Source organism: Clarias gariepinus, chromosome 9, assembly GCF_024256425.1.
Source record: "Clarias gariepinus isolate MV-2021 ecotype Netherlands chromosome 9, CGAR_prim_01v2, whole genome shotgun sequence".
Classification (NCBI taxonomy): Eukaryota; Metazoa; Chordata; class Actinopteri; order Siluriformes; family Clariidae; genus Clarias; species Clarias gariepinus.
This window is the reverse complement of record NC_071108.1, coordinates 26,694,547-26,711,404: the sequence shown is the minus strand read 5'-3', so window position 1 is coordinate 26,711,404 and position 16,858 is coordinate 26,694,547. Positions and strand designations below refer to the sequence as shown.

Sequence of the window (16,858 nt, the reverse complement as noted above, 5' to 3'; positions counted from 1 at the left end):
ATTTTAGCCAAGCTAAAGCCCAGCTAGGTAGCTATTGGTAAATTAGGTAAGAAGGCATGTTCCAACCAACAACAGAGCTCCGTTTGTTTCACACATTTGGCTATTTATGGATTAACAGCGGTTTAGGTGGAGTCATCTCCTGGCAAGATGGTGATGACCAGAGCTCCCACATTCGAGCTCTTCAGAATACCTAAAGTATGGGTGATGTCACGGAGGGTTTATCCGGGTCTTTTTGTACATTCTGTGGTATTTGCAGCAAACCAATTTGCCCTCTTTATCAACTTTAGCTTCAACCGGAGCAGCTGAATTGCGGCGCGGCTCACCTGCAGCATCCGCTGGCTCTGAGGAAGCCGATCAGATCCGAGCCATTGTACGAGGCAACCGGGATCAGCTCGGTCGCAGTGGACAACATTCACAACTACACAGTGGTCTTCCTGGGCACCAGCAATGGACGGCTACGCAAGGTGAGTTTCATTCCACAACACTGAGATATCTCATTTTATTCTAAATCAATGTCAGTTTTAAATATAGCTCAAAATATCTGAACATCATCTAAGAGAACACTGTTCATCGAATAGCCACATTATGCTATCCTGATAAAAGAATGGGAAATTCAGTTTTTGATCTCAATGGGATTTCTTATGTCAAAATCTCCCTGGACAATCACAAGCATCTGTGAGCTTATGTATGTTGAAGAGGGCAGACAGCGCTTTCCTTTGAGTGTGTTATATTTTACTGTGATGCTACACAAGACATTTAGCCATTGTTCATGTCTGACGAGGTGCTGGCTGGTGGCTTGGGGTTGGCAGGTGACCAAAGAGGGATAAAACTGGGTAAATAATAAAAGAGTATTTATAAGGGCATTAAGTGCAGTTACCAGGCTTCTCCATCCTGAGCAGATTAAAGTGTTTGATAGGAGTGTAGGAGTTACATTTGTGTGTGTGTGTGTTGGTTTTAGAAAGCAGCTCAACCAAGGTAGATTTCTGGAGATCTGTGAAAGCTTTGTTTTGTATCTAATGTTATCTGAGCTTCATGAAGAGACAGTCAGTGCTTATCAGATTTGGAGGAGTTCTCACTATTTCTCTTTGACCCCTATCTCATCCCCCCGCCCCCCTTGCTGTCTCTCTCTCTCTCTCTCTCTCTCTCTCTCTCTCACACACACACACACACACCTTTATGTCCCCATCATCTCAGGTTCTTGCCAGCAAAACACTCCGGTCTTGAAAGCATCTGCAGGCACCCTGCTTTCAGAGAAGGGAGAAAAATATTCCTTAATTAGGCGAAATTCCAGCACCGTGTCTCATTCCCATACGGAGTCACCTCTCAGAGCGAGCTTCAAAGTCAGAAAAGAAATGCAGTGGGTCGCTCTACGGCGTTGGAAAAATTCTATTAAACTGGAAGAGTCTATTGTTTCGCACGGGGCTTATATGCATCTTACGAGACAGGACCTGTTTGGCTGCAGGGCGTCCTGTTTTAGAAGTCCAAAAAAAAAAAAAAAAAAAACCTGGCTTTTTGTGTCCATGCCAGGATGCGAGCTGGCAGTAATTGCTTGCTTGGATTCTGTGCTGAGTCTGGAGTTAAGGTGTGTGTTTTAAAAAAGAAAAGTGTAGTTTGTAGCAAGTAGGACGTGACCAGGATTTACACTCAGTACAGGGCAATATTTTGGTTAAATGAATATTTGTGCGTGTGTCTGTGTGTGTGGAGGCCTTGTGGCTAGTTCTGTGGCTGCACTAATGGTTTTAGTGACGTTTGTAATGTGATTTGGGATGGTGACTTGGAGATGTGTTAGTGCAGTCAGATTGAGTTACAGCTCAACCTCTGCTTATATGCCACTCTTAAAACCTGCTAATACAATAACACACACACACACACAAACACACACACACACACGCACACACACACACACACACACGTACACACATTTCTCCTTTCTCTTTCTACCTCTCTCCTGTCTCCTAATTAGTAAAGCTGTCATATACTGTATAAGACAGACTCTAGCATCAAAAACGTTGTAAGCTTTTTTTATATATAGGTTTTATGAACACATGCATGCAGAGTTTCTCCAATACACCCTCGTTATGTTTTTTCCCCTTCAACTTCTTCTCCATCTGTGCATTTATTCTTCTCTTTCCACCATGGATAAGAAAACAGCTCAAGGAGACTGGCAGAGTAGCTGACGTTCACACCTCCAAAATCTGGTGAAACTGGTGTTGTGCCTAAAGCAAACTGTGACTGGTTGAGCACAAAGGTAGCATTTGGAAAGCACTGGATTGTAACAAGAAATAATATTAATGCAAAAGCAGCACTAGCGGTTTAAGCATCTGTTGACATTATAAGCACTTATACATAAGGAAGTGGGTGTTTTTTTATGGAAAACAATGCGGAAAGAGCCAACGGTGGGAAGAATAAAGAGCGTGAGGCAGGTTCCAGTATAATGTAGCGTACTTTATTCATTTGCTCATTTGTTTCCTTCACATTTTAGTGTGTACACTGGTGGAAATTTACATAAATGTTGACATCACCTGCTTGCTGGTGCACAGACATCCAACGTTATTAGTGTTTCATCCTTTTACCTATCCATCCATCCAGCCATCCATCCATCCATCCGGGATCAATTCATTTATTAATCCATAGATCTCTCCATTCAAGCATATGATATCTTTTTCTGTGTATCTACAGATTAGCTATGAAAATTGTCTTACTTTTATAGTCCCATCTATTTATCCACCAATTTATCATTCATCCATCCATCTATCCATCCATCCATCCATCCACTGATTCATCTATCTATAAATCCACCCAACAATCCACCTATTAAACAAACATGCATTAATCCATTCATCCACCTATCTAGCAATCAGTCCATCCATCCATCCACCATCCATCTATCCATCCATCTAGCCATTCATCAACCATCCATCAAATTATCCATTTATTTATCCATCGACTGACTCTTCTATCTTCTATTCATTTTTCCATTCATCCATTTATTCAACTACCCTTTCATCTATAAATTCAGTCTCTTACACTTATAGTCACATCCATCAATTACAATAACCCACCCATCAATACAGACCTCCAACCATACCATCATCCACCCACCCAGCCATTCAGCCAGCCATCCATCTATTCATCCATCCATTCTTCTTTCCTTTCTATGCATTTGGTCTCTTATGCTATCAGCTCTACCCATCTGTTCATGCATGGATCCATTCATCCACCTATCCAGCCATCTACTACTGGACTGTTACTTTAATCCATTCATCCATCTTATGACCATTTTATATGGACAACTCTTTGAATTTTTTCATCCACCCATCCGTCCATCCATCCGTCCATCCATCCATCCATCCATCCATCCATCCATCCATCCATCCATCCATCCACTGATGCATTCATTCATGCACCCAACCATAGATCTACCCTTCCATTCATGGACTCTTTCTTTTTCAGACAGCACATGTATGGAACATCCTGTACATATTACTTTATGTACATCAGTGGGTTTCCAGTCAGCCTTACCTCTGCCCTGTTTCTGCATTTGTCTGTTTTCCACTTCTCTTTTTCCCTCACCAAGTACCATCTAAACCAAAATAGACCCTTTGATTTCAATCACACACTCAAATAGACACACACATACACACACAGACACAAACACACACGCACACACCCAGCCTGTTGCAGCTGAGTGCCTATGAAAGAAAGAGTTCTTTTGATGTGCTGGAAGCTAGACACCCTGACCCTGTAGCAGAGCAGGTGTTTGAGTGTGTGTGAGTGTGTATGTGTTTTTGTTTTATTTGTGTGTTTTGCGACTGCATGGATTTCCAGAGTCATAATTCATTGTGCTTCCTGTGTTCCCACATCTGGACAGGCGTGGCTCTATGAATGTGGGCTTGCCCCTTTAACAGACAAAATTTGCATTTGGATTTACATATACGTTCAGATTTACATCTATTCGTTTAGTAGATGTATTTATCCAAAGTCACTTACAATTGAGTCAGGATACAAGTCCAAGCACATAGCTGGGGTTTTCCCTGCAGCGTCATTTAGTCCTACCTCTTAAAAGTGTGGATTAAACTGTTTAAACCATAAGAATGAGTTCATCAATTCTCAGCCAGCAATCTTATCAACCAGTTGTGAGAGTAAAAAGTACCTTTATTTCTCTGTGTAATCCTCTGTTTAATTAATGCACTTCTCCCTGCGTTTCACTAGTGCTTGGATACAATCAAGGTGGAAAGTTTTTTCAGAACAGCCGAGCCATAATCAAATTGTTTGCATCAAGTGTGAAATGCTGGCCTCCCAGGAACTCCTTTAATGGCCCAAACATTTGCAAATCATTTGGAGTGAGGTCAGGACGGTATAGGGGATGTGGCAATAACTCAACCGAGTTCCTGAAATTAAAATACAATAAGTGGTCTGAGTAAATTTCCCACAGACAGATGCATTTTTTCTGCAAGTCGCAAAAAGTTGTAAATTGATTTTTCAAGGATAAGGCGTTCCAATCACTGAATGTTTACAGAAACGATTGTAATGGCCAAGACACCTTGGCGGGATCGTCATTCACAAACATACAGCCTTTTTAAAATGTTTGCACAATTCAAATTAGCATTAAACTTCCATTCACAAAAAACTTTCATCACAAGTCCTGGTTTGACTTGAACGCCCCTTTTTCCACTTATCATTCTGTGGAATTTGGATGACATTACTTCTTAGAGTAAATGTTATGGAAAATAAAATAACCTTTAATGGATGATTCATGGTGAGGCAGGAACACCCCCTCCTTCGAAACATGCTTTGATGTATTTAAACGTTTCAATTTTAAGGTAAAATGTAATTTAGTGAAAGGGATGTATATTGTTTGCTAACGTTTAATGTACTTTACTGTACATGCATATTTGTAAATGGAATATTAATGGGACACAAGTTGACAAAATCACTCCGATGGTGGTACAGTAGTCTTAAGATTGCACAAACAGAAATAACACATATACTCGGTTTATTAGAACTACCTGTACATTTGTTCATTCATGCAGTTATCCAATCGGCCAATGATGTGGTAGGAGAAGTCTGCATTAATCTATACAGGATGTTTAAGAAAGAAGATTCATTTAATGCTTGTATGAAGCAGAATGGGTGGACATGTGACTCTGGTATGATTCACAGTGCTTCCAGTGAGAAGCAGATCTGCTAGTGGAAAAGCCTGATGAATGACGTCAGAAAAGAATAGCCAGGCTGGTAAGTCTGGATAAAAGGAAGGCCATAAAGGTAGCTTGAATTCTAACTTTTTATAACCACAAAGAGCATGAGTTGTTGAACGTTAAGGGACATGGGCGCCAACACCATGAGGTGCGTTCCTTTTAGACATGAATTAAACCAGATTCTACAGTATGTTATAATGTAGAATAATGTATTGGTTCAAACCACATGGACAGAGTGAAGACTTCAGTAGACCACAGTCCATATAAATTTGATGGTACTGTGAATGCATGTGAATGGTTTGTAATGAGCAGGAGCACATGGTTGTTGAGTAAAGAGCAGTTGCGGCTGCGTGGTTAGGTTTCTGTCTTAGCGACTGGAAAGTATTGAGGTCTTCCAGAGAAATGCCATTAACCCTAACCTTTAAAAATCGGAGCTAGACATTCAGATTCCTCCGTGCTTCATTTGTATTTAATTTTGGGTAAAACGTTCTAAGAAATAAATCAGCGTCGTGGCTAAGAGGCAAGCGCTGTTGTCAAGTTTCCTAATATGGTCTTGGTTGAAGCAAGTTTTGGTGAAAAATGTCCACAACGCGCAGACATCCATGCTTCTCCTTGCGTTTCTGTGTAATTCAAACATGGCTTTTGTTTCCCAGCACACACGTTCGACTGGGCGCTAGCAGCTTTCACACTGTGTTTTATGCCCTGCGGTTATGTTTTCACTCTGTTTTTTCCCATGCAGCTTTTTGTGTGGTATAATAGTAAAGTGGTAAGGGATTGTAAACCACATGTCATAGGCACAGTCTTAGTCATTTGTGTCTTCCCAAGCGATTTTTATGGGGAAATTGTGAAACAGACCTGTGGAAAGCAGCTGTAGTCACAATTATATGTTTAGCATTGCTTCCATAAGCAAATCATCATTTTTTCCATAAACTTTAATGATGGAGAATAATTTTTTTTTAATGTACCCACTGTACCATTTAGTTTTTATATTTAGCTAGATATTGCATTTATTAACCCACATTCATATAAACATTTACGCCTGAACATGTAGGGTCTTGTGTGGATCGGACCTGTTTGTCTGGTGCTTATTTTCATGGGTTCTTGATCGGATTGGGATCCGGGGAGTTTGGAGTCCGGGTCGGCAGCCTTGGGCTCTTTGCTGCCAGACCATGCATGTGGCAGGCCGTGGTGAACTGGGTGTTCTGGTAGCTTTGTTTTATGGCCAACACTCTTTTTATCAATTTGTGCTGCAATGGCTTTTCTGTGGGATCGGACTGGACGTACTGTACTGCCCACAGCCATAAATGAGCCTTGGGTGCTCATTAATCACTCACTAGTTTACTAGTATGTAATTGATAATCAATAATAACGCGCTAATGTTATGTGCTGTTAATGTTCTGGGTGATCAGTGTGTGTGTGTGTGTGTGTGTGTGTGTGTGTATGCATACAGTACACACACACACCATATCCTGTAAAAGAGATATGTGTGTGTGTGTGTGTGTGTGTGTGTGTAGCTTGGGAAAAAAATGTCATCTTTCGTTAATTCTGTAGTTATCACAGGTTCTGGATCTATTTCAAATTCACATCAATTTGCATTTCAGTCAGTAATCAACAGTTAGCTTCACATCTCGTTAGTCCCAGAACAACAATTAACACCTTTAGTCTACTGAGCCATTTTACATGTTGGTGCCGCTTGGATTCGTGGATCTCAATAGCCACCTTTTTAAATGTGCCAGGCCACTCTGTATATTTTACTAATCACTATTGCACAGGTTCACAGCAATTATCATGATGACCATGTATAAAAACGCTGTAGAGCATGTGTGCAAAGTTCTTCCAAAATCTTTATGAGGGTGATTTGGTCAGAATTTTTACTAACTCTAATATTACATACTGCTCCTTAATGATGCTATAAACATCATTTAACCCAAGTGTAACTACTGATTATGATGCCATTTGGAGTATATTGGAGCTGGTAATGAGCTGATAATAAGTTGAATGTATATAATTGTAAAGAACCTTTTTAAACAATCAGCTCAGGCCAAAAAAACAACAACAACAAAAGTTTTTCCTGCACATCCAGTAAGTCAGGCAAGCCATGTTCAGTTGAGAAACAATGAAGGGAACATACAAAAAAACATATGGAACACATTTATCGAGCACGTACTGTATCATAAAGTTATGTACAATTCTGCCCACCTAAATCAGCGACATGTTTGGGAGGAGTGCCATTCTGACCTCCACCTGGCTACTGTGTGTTTTTCAATATAGTATTCCTTTTTCTTGTATACCAGTGTGCTCACATTTTGCGTCCCTCAAAACAGAAAGTCGAAATAATCGCGTTATTTCATCTCTGCATTTACAAATCTACTGATTTCTATAATTAGCTCAGTTGCCTGAGTAGCTTGGCTCAAACTCAGAAAGATTATTGAAGCATGATTGAACTGAGTTTTGATTAGAAAGCTGTGCGGGGACGGCCAAGATAGAAAAGTCTTGTTGCTTGTGAAAAGAAAGTTAATACAAGATTAGGACTTCCCATTTTATTTATTTTTTTTCGAAATTGGAAAATCGCAGATAAGATATTAGATGGGTAAAATGATCAATTATTTTCATGTCAATCACAGATTTAATTTCCCCCTCTGTAAGCAATTCTAAAAACAGTTACAAGCCATTTGCTGATACATAAAGGACTGAACTAAAGTTCGGACACAACAATTACAGAACAATACTCGTTTTTATTTTTTTCCAAACTATGAAACTATGGAATTAGAAAGTGTGTCCAATCTTAGCTGGTAGTCGAAGTCACTGTATGTTCATTAACCAAGCATTCATTAACGCAACATTGTTGATGTTGTCTCTCCTGAACAGCTGTCCCTTCTGCGCAACCTTTCAGTGGCCAATCAGTGGTCGCTACGGCTTCCCGCTGGAGAACCGGTGCATCATGTTATGATCTTTGACCCCCATGACAGGAACTACTTATACCTCATGACGAGTCACCATGTGAGTATAAAGATTACAATGTCCTACACGCAATGTATTACACACAGTTCTCATTAGACCCTTTCAAACCTTAAAGTAGAATTTGAGAGAAAAATATACAGCATTTGTTTTATTCTTTTTAAAATCCTATCAACACTCAAATATCGATTTTACAACAAAGCAATGAATTTCCTGGAATGAGGCGAGAAAGAGACAGACAGACAGACAGAGACACAAAAAGAAGTACAGAGAGTCTGAGAGTCAAGAGAGTCAAAAAGAGTCAAAGAGTCAGATTGATAGACAGACAGAAACAGTGAGAGACATAAAAGTGAGAGGGACAGACAGGAATATGCAAACAGTTTGAAAAAAAACACATAGAGACAGAGATGACAAAAAAATAGAAAGTCATGTTGATAGACAGTCAAGAGAGAGAGAGAGACAGACAGGTCAAGAGAGAGATAAAGAGAGATAGACAAAGAGAGACAGGTAGAGAGAGAGACAGACATGTCAATAGAGCAATAGAAGGAGACAGAAACATAGAGAAAGAGAGAGAAAGAGACGCAGTCAGGGTCAGAGACAGACCAGGCGAGAGTGAGTGAGAGAGGGAGAGAGCGCGGAGGAAATGCACATACACATTAAACACTGAAAATATCAGATTATGTTTATCAATCGTCCGTGCTGATTACATTATTCTCATCAATTATGTCGCGAAATATGATTACATTATCAATTACACTACTTTACTAAGATTTTGAACAGATGAATCACAGCGTAACTTTATTTCCCTTTTACAGGATATTATTTAAGACTCGCTGAAGAATCACTGATCCAGTTGCCTGTCTATTTGCTCCGTGCCTCCTTTTGTCCCATGTTCAAACACATTTCTTTTTATAGCGGCTTTGCACGATGTGGAACGTAAAGGAGAGGTTGTTAGGCATGTCAAATCCTAGCACAGATTTTATTGTGAGGTGTGAAATTGCATGTGAGCACGTAATCGTGTGAAAGATCAACGTGTGGGCCCCGAGGCACATGATCTGAGGCCATACAAAAAACGGAGATATGACCTGACAAGCTGCCTGAGCACATGCTGTGTGTGTGTTTAAGTAGTGTACGTTGTGTGTTTAAGTCATGTGTGTGTCTGTGCATTTGCTGTAGGCCCTATGCTAACAGTGTTATTAGAATAAGTTTTTTCAATGCAAGGCAAATCAAAGGTTTTAAACAGACGGCACAGACATGGCAGCACTAATTAAAATATTTCACTAATGTTCCAAGAAAGAGGGATTATTACCAGATTATTTTCTATAAAGGTAAAGTCCCTTTTAGTGCATTTTATGCAAATCTTCATTCATATAAATCACCATCTAATTAAATAAAGTATGTGTACATTTGCATGGTTTTATATAAAGAAGAATACAGTGCTCTGGTGATATTAGTATAAAAAAAAGGTTGATTATGTTGTAACACAATTTTACAAAATAGTTTACTGCAACACAATAAATAAAGTCCTCCCATATCTTAATAATAATAATAATAATTATTATTATTATTATTATTATTATTATTGCTTCTTTGCTGTTTCACCAAGAGAACACCACATACTGTCATGAAAATTTATTTTATAGTGATTTTTAAGCAAAATCTAGCCTGAATCTGGCATTTATCAATATAGTAATATAATTGTAATGTACTTCTGTTTTTGACTAATATATAAGAATTTAAAAACATATTTAGCAAAGAATCTTTTTTGAGGAACAAAAAACAATATTTACAAAAAAAATCTCTGAAGGGAATATAATTTTTTGAGGAATAACTAATTTAAGACAAAAGTTGATTTTAAGGATCGAAGGATTTTGGAGAAGATTTTGAGAACTGATAAGGACTGGAGAAGTAGTGAATTGTGGTTAAAAAAAATAAATTCAGAGAAGAAAAGCAGACTTTGAATAAGTATTATAAGAAAACATTTATTTAGTATGAAAAACAAGGAAAAATGGACTTTAAAAAAGGTAATGTTGAGGCTAACCTGACTTTGATGAGAAAAACTATTTTAAACATTTAGAGCAAAAAAGCTGATTTTGAAGAAACATCTGATATGAAAATAATTTTACGGAAAGATTGGTTTTGATGAAAAGAGTGAATTTGTATAAAAATTTGATTTAAAGGGAAAATGATTTAGAATTGAAAAGCAAATTTTAAAAAAGAAAAAATATTAACCAAAATAATATAAAAACACAAACATAAATGAATGCTGTGTAATGTTATTAATGTGTTTTCAGTCTTCTTGTTGGAGTTTATAAGGTTTATAGAGCAAATGGACAGTGAGTATGAATATTAGTCACAAATAAACTGTGCAAAAGTCGTGAGCCAGCCCTCATTTCTTCATATTAATTTAAATTCAATGATGTAGACCAAAGAAATTTTAACAAATGATTTAATGTGACAGACTGAATGTGTCTGAAGATAACACGTATAAATTGGTTGTTTACGTAACAACCTCAGCAGCAACCTCATTTCTCCTCTCACCAGGAGACTAATCACCGACCTGATCATCTCTCATCATCTGCACAAGTTTCTTACTGGTTCATGCCTTAGGTTAGATGGTTTTATGCCTGAATGATTCATAGGTCAATATGCGGCTAAACAAAGAAAAACATAACTCAGGGACTGGACCGAAAATAAGAGCCAAAAATGAGGTTAAAAAGTCCTTCAGGAAGTCCAGAGAACTATTCCTCACGGCTACATTAAAAATACAAGAAAATTTGGAAGCAAAATATAAAAAAATGAAGGGTGGCTTAAGGCATTTGCACCATAATGTGTCAGAAAACAAGCATTACAGGAATAATATATATATATATATATATATATATATATATATATATATATATATATATATATATATATATATATACGGTATATATATTGAGCCTACAGTATGCTTTTTTAAGCAAGCATGATAAAATATCTTTTCAGACATTGCTAATGTTAACTTGATATTTCTGTGTAGCTCTTGAGGGTGCGTGTGTCCGGATGTGGCCAGTACACATCGTGCAGTGACTGTCTCAGTGCCAGCGATGCTTACTGTGGCTGGTGCACACTCGAGAGCAGGTAAGATCCATCGCAGACTGTATTTAGCAAACAAGGCTCAACTTTATGACTTTAACAGAAGGATGCAATATCTCTTCAATCCTTCACTAGTACACTTCTGTTTCAATTCTTGTTCAAGCTATAACAAATTTTTACAACTGCACGCTTTCACAAGACAAGTGATAATGTTTCATTTACATGTATTAACTTGCCAGATGGTTATACCCAAAGCAATTTAAAAGTGTGAGTATAAAAAAACAGGGCTGTATGGATTTTTTACAGAATTTTTTTTTTACAAATGGCGACTTTATCTATTTCTAGTTATAGTGTTTTCAGCATTTAGCATTTTTTTCATTACAGTGTATATAAATATATGTATACAGTATATATACAGTATGTCAGGATTATATATATATATATATATATATATATATATATATATATATATATATATATTAACAACCATATAAGCAAATCATATTTGGTAAGTTACAAGTGCCATTATCAGTACCTCAAGAGAAAAACCAGAACATTGGTGGAAAATAAGTAGTTTGGTATTTTTGTGGGGTTTTTCAAGTTTAAATGCGGTTTAAATTTAAATAAACGTGCCTCTATGTTTTAAAAATAGATGTTTTTATATTACATATATAAAAAGAAAATATATATTTAAATTGATATTGATATGTGTTTTAAGTTTGACTGTTAACGTTGTAACTGTAGAAATGATAACTAGTCGTTTCCCATGCCTTGATCTGGGTGACGTATTCATTATGAATAAATTTATATACCATTTGTGGAAAAGGCCACCATAACAGCCAAGTTTTCATAAGAAATTCAAAGCTCAAATGTGAACTCTCATGTGATTGCTCTCATTTAGTTTATAAGTGGTCGGCTTTATGTTTCAGTTGAACGTATTGAGTATGGAGACAAATGTAATGACTGAAACGCTTGAACTGAAGCTTGTCCCCGTTTTGTTCATCTGTCCTTCTGACAAAGAAACGCCTGTTGATGTTGCGACCACACTAGCTCATTCAAGCAGAAATGTCAGCGCAAATTGGGAATCTCTTTAGCCGGGCGCACTTGCATGTGCACAAAGAGTGTATGTATTGTGCGGCGGTTTCTGTTGAGGATTTTACACATGCATGTGTGCATGTTCTGCATGTTCAAGTTGCTTTGAAGATCCGATCGAGACACTATAGTGCAGCGGATGTTAAGCCTGCAGATTTCCACATCATCTCAATTGCATGTGTGTGTATGTGTGCTACACACAAGTCGTGCTAGGTCAGCGTGCTTGGCCTCAAGTCTGAGCGTCACCTCAAATGACTCAGTGTGTAAAGAAGTCATTATTAATCGAATTATACTGCTAGTAATTTCATCAATCATCCCAATACATGCCCTTCTATGACTCCTAATAGACGTCCTTTACAGTTTTAAATATCACACGATTCACACTTCGGTAAAGAAAGCAGGCATTGTTTGGTTTGAAAACGGATTCGTTCGTTATGGGAACATCGTGAATCGCAAAAGAGACGTTATTAATACGTGTTAATGCTTTATTTAGTAGAACAGCAGATGTTGGGAAGGAATACTACTGTAGGTCTTAGAGTTTACAGGAAGAGCTGTGGGTTTTGTGTGTGTGTGTGTGTGTGCGGGAGAAACATTCGGACGTTCTTTAAAAAGGTTAACGATTTCCATTTGGATGACATAATGACTCTCACCAATAAGATTTCAAGAAAAATTGTATTTTGCTTTATGACGCTGACTTTTATTTGACATCATATAATGATTAAGCCAAACTAGAAACTCTTTGGAAAAACACTGTGTGCGTGCGCGTGTACGGGCTCTTTCAGTGATGCTAGTCTCATTTTCTTCTATTTTCAGCAGCTGGGGTGACCTCTTTGCCCTGACTGTCTCTAAGCTCCTGTAAACGTTCAGACATTCATACTCACACACACACACACACACACACACACACACACACACAGTCAGACACATACTTGGTAGATCTGCTTCTAAATCCCAAACAGGTTCCTCGTCCTCATGTTAATGTTGCATTTATATGTTATTAAAGACTTTTGTTTTCTGAGAATGAGCAAATTATCATATGTGACAATTAATTTCGCTTAATTGTTATGTCTACTGCACTGTTAATCATGTAAAAAATGTCATCCACAATACTGACCTGTAAAATTATTTCATCACATAAGGCTGCAGTTTATTACAGGTCATATGCACATAGGCAGGAATTTTTGTATAGTCTGTCAATTTAAGTTTTTATGTATAAAATATCGGCATAAAATATATAAAGTATATATAAAGTAATATAAAGTATCGGCAAACATCTTTGCTGTTAGCCTTCGAAAATATGTCTGAATACAAAAAGCTCTGTTTATTGCTGGTGGTCACTTCACCAGACCACCTGATACACACACAACTCGGTGGGGTTTCGGTATTGGCTCGGGTCTGTATTCCTTATGGCATATGAGAAACCCACCACTGAGGCACCAATGCCCACAAAGAGACCCATTTAATAGTTAAATACCGCAGTGTAAATCAAAACCACAATTTGTGTCAAAATAATCACAACAGGGTTTTTTTTTATTATTATTTATTATATTATTCAGTCCGAAGAAAAGGAAGAAATAATGTTTTAATGGTTTGATTTAGACCTTTCAAGTAGTCCCAAAGGTTTCTTCTTATTTACATTTCATTTCGCCAGGTCATTTAGGTGCAGCGACAGTTATTATAGGTATATTAGAATATATATAGTGTTTAATACTTTTTCCACCCCTGGGTAAAGGTACTTAAATATCCAGAGGCTTTTAGGTTACTACGGGACACATTGGCTGTACAAGAACCTGATTTTATGAGATATTCGCAACATTAGACCAATGTGATAGGATTGCTCATAAGAAGTACTGTACATAAATGCGGATTCTAAGCTTAACTTTAATACCCTTTCGTGTCATTTCTCTTAGACCAGGTTGCTCCATATTTTAAAATAGCTAGTAATAAACTTATATAAAATAAATGTACCGTGCCTGTTTAATCGATATAAATAAGAGTGTCTGTTTGCCTTTCCATAAAAAATGAACCGGGGTCTGCTTAGGTTCAAGGGCAGTGTGACCTTGCTGTGTGTGTATTTGTGTGAGATAAGGAGAGGAGGAGAGTATGTGTGTGTGGGCAGTATAAAATGGAGCAATGAGCAGGAATATTTGGATTACCATTTGTAACATAAGTCATAATAAAAGGCCTCTGTCTGGAAGGGAATTCCATGTCTCATAGACCCACACACACACACACACACACACTTACTCATGTATAGATAAAGACTGGTCTTGTTAGCCTTTTTAATGGAATTAGCAGCACTCTGATCTCAGTGCCAGGGGGTGCAAGTTGTCATGGGAACGTGTGTGAGAGGAATCAAACCCACACCCGTGCCGAATATCAGTGTCTGTGTCTGTTGATAAGAGGTTACTACTAGAATAGATGCATTATGTGCACCTGCCCTCTGTCTGTCTGTGGTTCTTTTAAACCACCTCTGTGAAAAAAAACCAAACCCTCAGTCTCTCATAATCCTCTGTGGTCTGTCCAGGTGCTCGGTTCAACAGGAGTGCTCCAGTGGTGTGGCGCATTCATGGATCAGTATGGGCGAAGGGCCTCAGCAGTGTCCTTCAATGACGTTCACTCCAGCAGAGTTCAGCCGCACGTCTGACATTAAGGTAATCAATACACACGCTGTCACTTATACACTGTACAGAACCTCAGACCGAAGAGAAGTTATAGTATTCTAATTGTCCATAAAGACTCATTATCATATTTAGCTTCAACATATCTTTTAACAATCTGTATCAGATTACAAACTTGAGCCGTGCATCTGTTTTTTTTATGATGACTTACCAACAACTTGATGATAACGTGTGAGGAAATCACACTTAGTTAGCAAGCCATAGATGAACTGATTGAGTAAGATTGTAGATTAAGTGTACAATGAACAGTGCTTTAAATCCACAAGAAATATATTTTTATCATAGTTTTTATCATCAAAGTACTAAGTTACAAAAGACGTTCAAGTCAATCCAGGACTTGGGCTTACATTACTTGTAAATGAAAGCATAAAACCGGTTGACATTTACAGAAAAATTCAAGCACAGTACGATAATAAAAACTCTTAGCTGCAGTAAAACATTTAATGGTGCAAAGCCTGAACCTTAAAAATTGATGGATAACTTGCCGCCAACTTGCACATAACTACACCGCTTGGACATTACAGGAACTCGGCTGGGAGTTATTGCTACGTCTCCCATATAGTCCTAACCTCGCTCCAAGCCATTTATTTTAACATGTTTGGGCATTTAAAGGAGTTCCTGGGTGGCCAGCGTTTCAGACATGAAGCAGACAGTCCGATTATGGCCCTGGCATACTGAGAGAACTTTCTACCTTAATAGTATCAAAGCACTAGTGAAACAGGATAAGTGCATTAGTGTAGCAGGAGACTATATTGAAAAAATAACTGTCGATTTTACTCTGTAATTCTACACACTCAAAAGTCCTGATTTGACTTGAACAGTTATGGAATATGTTATAGCATTATTTTTTGGGGCTATTTGTGATTCGAGCCACAATGACATTTGATGGATTTTCCCGGACCAAAACATTGTGGTTCTGGCTATATATATATATATATATATATAATGGAATTTATATATATAAGTTTTCAGTGAAACAGGACATTTTTGACAAAAGTGTTTAGAAAAGAGCATTTTCACTGACAGATCATTATCAAGTCATACTCGTCATACTCTATGCGAGAAATGTAAAAATAAGCTTAGGCGAGCCAGACAGCAAGAGCTGTTATAAAATCTGTCATCCATCTATCTACACATAAGAGCCTCCACTGCATCCATTCTCAAGTGATTCAGACTATACCCTGATCTAGGACTGGGTGATATGTCACATAAAAAAATCCAACTGATTAAGATTAAATAAGATTTTTTTAAAAATCATGATTTTTACCTTTTGCAAAAACTTACACAATTTATTTAAAAGTGGTTTTTTTTCTTTTTAATTGGAAGAATAGTACTAGCACTATCTACATCAAATTTGGGATCATTCAAAATATATAATAATAATAATAATAATAATAATAATAATATTAATAACATCAGCAATTTCATAGCTGCTATTATTTATGCACAGTTTTCATGACAAATTAGTAGTGGTCGTGTATATTTGCGACATGTGTAACATGCAACTAAGATGTCAATCCTGAGTTCCTTCTCCATTTATGGAATGAAGTCACATTAACACAGCTGTGCAAACTTCAGAAATCAACAAAGTAAAAGTATACAAATATACAAGTATTAGCTTTGGATTACCCAACATACAGGAGCATTCATTTGTTAGATCGTAGACACTGGATGCACAGTTTGCCATCAAGGACATAATACATACATCACTAACCTGAGTTAGTCAGAAATGGCACAAATCCAAATGCTGCAATACACCAGTCAGAATTCCATTTTAAATGTACAGTACTGTGCAAAAGTCACCCCTCAATTTTTCATATTTCGCTTCCAAAGAGTCAGACGTTCTTGCAT

General features: G+C 37.5%; 1 protein-coding gene across 1 annotated transcript in view; it reads left to right on the top strand.

The window, feature by feature from the left end:
- plxnd1 (plexin D1) overlaps positions 1-16,858 on the top strand; it is a 96,933-nt gene that overhangs the window by 7,252 nt on the left and 72,823 nt on the right. Inside the window, exons 2-5 of the mRNA XM_053504977.1 lie at positions 288-464; positions 8,067-8,198; positions 11,179-11,279; positions 14,854-14,980. Coding sequence (XP_053360952.1) covers positions 288-464; positions 8,067-8,198; positions 11,179-11,279; positions 14,854-14,980 — 537 coding nt within the window. The remainder of the gene's footprint in view (positions 1-287; positions 465-8,066; positions 8,199-11,178; positions 11,280-14,853; positions 14,981-16,858) is intronic.